General features: G+C 38.9%; 1 protein-coding gene across 1 annotated transcript in view; it reads right to left on the reverse strand.

The window, feature by feature from the left end:
- Positions 1 to 1531: 1531 nt before the first annotated feature.
- Positions 1532 to 3438, reverse strand: part of LOC111665619 (B-cell receptor CD22-like) — a 30696-nt gene continuing 28789 nt past the window's right edge. The window contains exons 15-17 of the mRNA XM_087177802.1: positions 3361 to 3421; positions 2851 to 3167; positions 1532 to 2741 (exon numbers count right to left, since the gene is read on the reverse strand). Coding sequence (XP_087033928.1) covers positions 2666 to 2741; positions 2851 to 3167; positions 3361 to 3421 — 454 coding nt within the window. The 3' untranslated portion in view covers positions 1532 to 2665. The remainder of the gene's footprint in view (positions 2742 to 2850; positions 3168 to 3360; positions 3422 to 3438) is intronic.

Below are 3438 nucleotides of genomic sequence, written 5' to 3' on the forward strand. Positions count from 1 at the left end.
TGTTCTCAGTAAGTTTACTGAACGTCCTACAGAGTAAATGTAGATGTACAGTACCTGGTACAGTGAGGAGGAGGACGACAAATCCACTTGATGCTGCTGTTAAACTCATAGCTGCTCCTCTCATCTCTCTGTGTGACTCCAGAGACAATCAAACAATCAGCTGGTGAACAATGAAAAATGAAATAAACAAAAGAAATATCAATATTATCAAAAACACGTATTAGATAAGAAAAAGTGATGTTCCTCCGTACGTAGTGCAGCAAACAGAAGACAGAAGTCAAGCTGTTGAAAGAATATGGATTCCTTCCTCTTTACATTCTTAATATTCATGAAGTCAGTACAAGTCTGACCTACAATCGTTTCGTCATCTTACAAACTACTGCGGAAGTCCTGAGAGGCAAATGACTTAAAAACATCTGAGAAAACAGGTGACAGAACACACAATCTGAATATGAAAATAAAAATGTGTCCAAATGCTTATTCTGTTGTGTACAGCTATCAATAAAATACATAATTACCCTATTCCCATAGAAAATGTCAGAATGTCCCAAACAGAAGGATTTTTTTTTTTAAATCTTAAAACATTTTACTCAGAAAGGGTGAAGTGTCCGTGTTACCATGACTACATTACAGTAAAATAACGTTAGCTATACAGACAACTTGACCCAGGGCGTAGCTATTGTTTAGCAACGAACAATATGTTTTTAAGTCACTAGCTAGCGGGCTAACGACTACTACGTCACTACATTTTAACAGTTGAAACATTGGTACATAAGACAATTGATTATCAAACCTTTTCATGTCGAGGAAATTGATATGCAACAAGTCGAGGTTCCCTAGTTGATGTTTTTCACTCACTAGCTGCTTCTAGCTAGTAGGCTAACGGCTAACTTCAGTGTAGCTAACACTAAGATCCTAAACATTTATCCATTTCAAAATTCCATATTTTTACAGACTCAAGTATTCTAGACTTCTCAGTAGATTTTTCAGACCATATTTGACATCTGGTCCCGAATCGCCAGATGTTTAAAATACGAATAAATGACTCTAATATCCAACCGTTAACTGTTGTACTCTTAACTCTGAGCGTCATCTTCGGTTAATAATAATGGCAACCTCCGACCTCCAGGGGGCGTCCAAACTCCCACCAACTGTGGCGTCAGTATTTAAAAAAAAAAAAAAAAAAAAAAAAATTAATGATCAAATCACATAAATATATTCAGTATGTGTGTGTTCAAATACAAACCGATGAGGGCAGAATTGCCTCATTTGCAAATTAATATATTATTGTCGGATTGCAGGCTCTGCCTGTGTCATAATGATGACTAGAGAGGTCAGAGGTCAGGCCAGGGGGTGACCATGGGAATTAAGCGGCAAGGCCGGCTCGTCCTGAACCCCAGCATTTTTTACCCAGAGGCCTCTGTGTTCTTAGTCCAGGCCTGGACGTTTCAGACCCAACACTGTGCCTTCAAGTGAATATCATGCCATGAAAAGTGATGATGCTTTGCACTTCATGAACTAACACAACACAAATGTTGAGTGTATTTTAATCATATTTTATCCTTACAATAATCATACATTATCCAGTTTAACACTGTTTTATTTATGTGGCAATATGACAAGCAGAGTCTTCTTCCTAAGCTTTAACTGAAGTAAAGTTTCAGACAGATTTTTGCAGCAAACATACATGGTTTGATAAAAGCAGGTGTCAGTGAGAAAACATGAATTTTCTTTATAATTTGGTTCAAACTAGTGATGGCGAATTGAAGCTTTCTGAACCAGCGAAGCTTTCAACACAGTTGTATTGAAAAACGGTTCATTACTCAAAGCTTTTTAAATGAGATTTCAATGGGGACATCTGCTGGTCAATGTGAGGAAAAGCGCTGTGATGCAAAACATTCCTCAACCAACCAACACATGAATCTCCTTGAAGCAGAAATGAATGAATTGATAGATGAATGCGTGAATAAATGAATGAATAAGTAAATTGATACATAAATAGATAAACCTCCACAGCATACTCTAAATAACTGAACAACAACAATAAAGGTTATATTTTGCGTTGTGGATTTGTAAACAAGTAAAACTCATGAATTGGGGCAGTAAAATGAAAGGGAGAGAGAAAAGGAACAACATGTATCATAGACCTCAAGTTGGATTCAGACCCAGGAAACTGCCATAAGGCTCTTGACTGCAAGGCACACACCTTATCAGGTGAGCCACCAGAAATCGCAGCTGGTTTCAGGACAGATCTCCTGACTCTAACTCTCTCGACACACCACAATGTAGAAATTCACAATCCACTTCAACAACCCACGAAGGGTCGCAGCTTTTTGTGCATTTTTAAACCTTTGAATCAGATTTCGAAGCAGTCACGTGGGTGTGTGTGAAACGAAGCTTCGCACGTCATTGGTCACGTGATTTCGACAGAACGAATCAAACCTCGATACAAAGCTTCACTGAAAATAGATTCATATTTTTTGACACGCGCCTCGGAGCTTCGGTGTCACAGGTAACATCACTAGTTCAAACAACCTTTTAAAAAACAATGAACAAACAAACAAGTCTTTACAAACCCTACATAAACCACTGTTGTTTATATGTTTGTATTTTTTCTGATTCTCTTGATGCTGTAAAATCCAAGTATAAATAACAAAGCTCAGATTCATGGTGTGTTTTTGTTTTTGTTGACTGTGCTGTACAGTGCACATGAATCATTTCCATCTTCTTGACGTCTTGTTCTGTGAAGGGAAGAATAAACCATTCACTCTGACAGTTTTTAACCTCATGTGTATTTTCTTGTTAAATAAGTGTAGTGATGAAAATGTTGATGTGAGAGGAGCTGCTCACCCTGGTGCACTGCTGGCATTGTTAAATCTGACAGCAGAGTATTCAACCCCATCCTCCTCCTCCTCCTCTTCCTCTGTTTCTCTCTGGGGATGAACTCTGACGTTGGAGTAGACAACATCTCCCTGGTTCTGTGAGAAGCAGATGCTGGCGTAGTGAAGGTCATCCTGCTGTCCTGCTGCTTGTCTCTGTGCTGCAGATGACGGGGTGTCATACACTGGACCCACGTTCAGCTGACGGGACAAACAGAACTCAATTATAACAAGACTTTTATTGTGCTGTTGCACAAAATGACCGTACAGTAAAATACTTGCTGGATGGGATCAGGGGAGTTTGTTCTTCAGTTCTTATTCTTTACTTCAACAGGTACTGAGAGTTTCTGGAAACAGTTCTCACACTTAACATAAAGCTTTCTGTTGTAATTCCTACTGGCCACCAGCAGAGGTCGATAATATTCACAGATTGATTAATATTGATCTTTTGCACTGGAAAACTTGAACTCTTCTTTCTCACCTGTTCTCTGTTGTCAGGTCTCTCTCCACACTTACACTGCTGTGTGAAGGAGTTCTCTCTTCTAGACAGGAGGAAAAG

This window comes from Seriola lalandi, unplaced genomic scaffold (genome assembly GCF_002814215.2).
Source record: "Seriola lalandi dorsalis isolate HSWRI2012SDOR001 ecotype SW California unplaced genomic scaffold, Sedor1 jcf7180002054656, whole genome shotgun sequence".
NCBI classification, from domain to species: domain Eukaryota; kingdom Metazoa; phylum Chordata; class Actinopteri; order Carangiformes; family Carangidae; genus Seriola; species Seriola lalandi.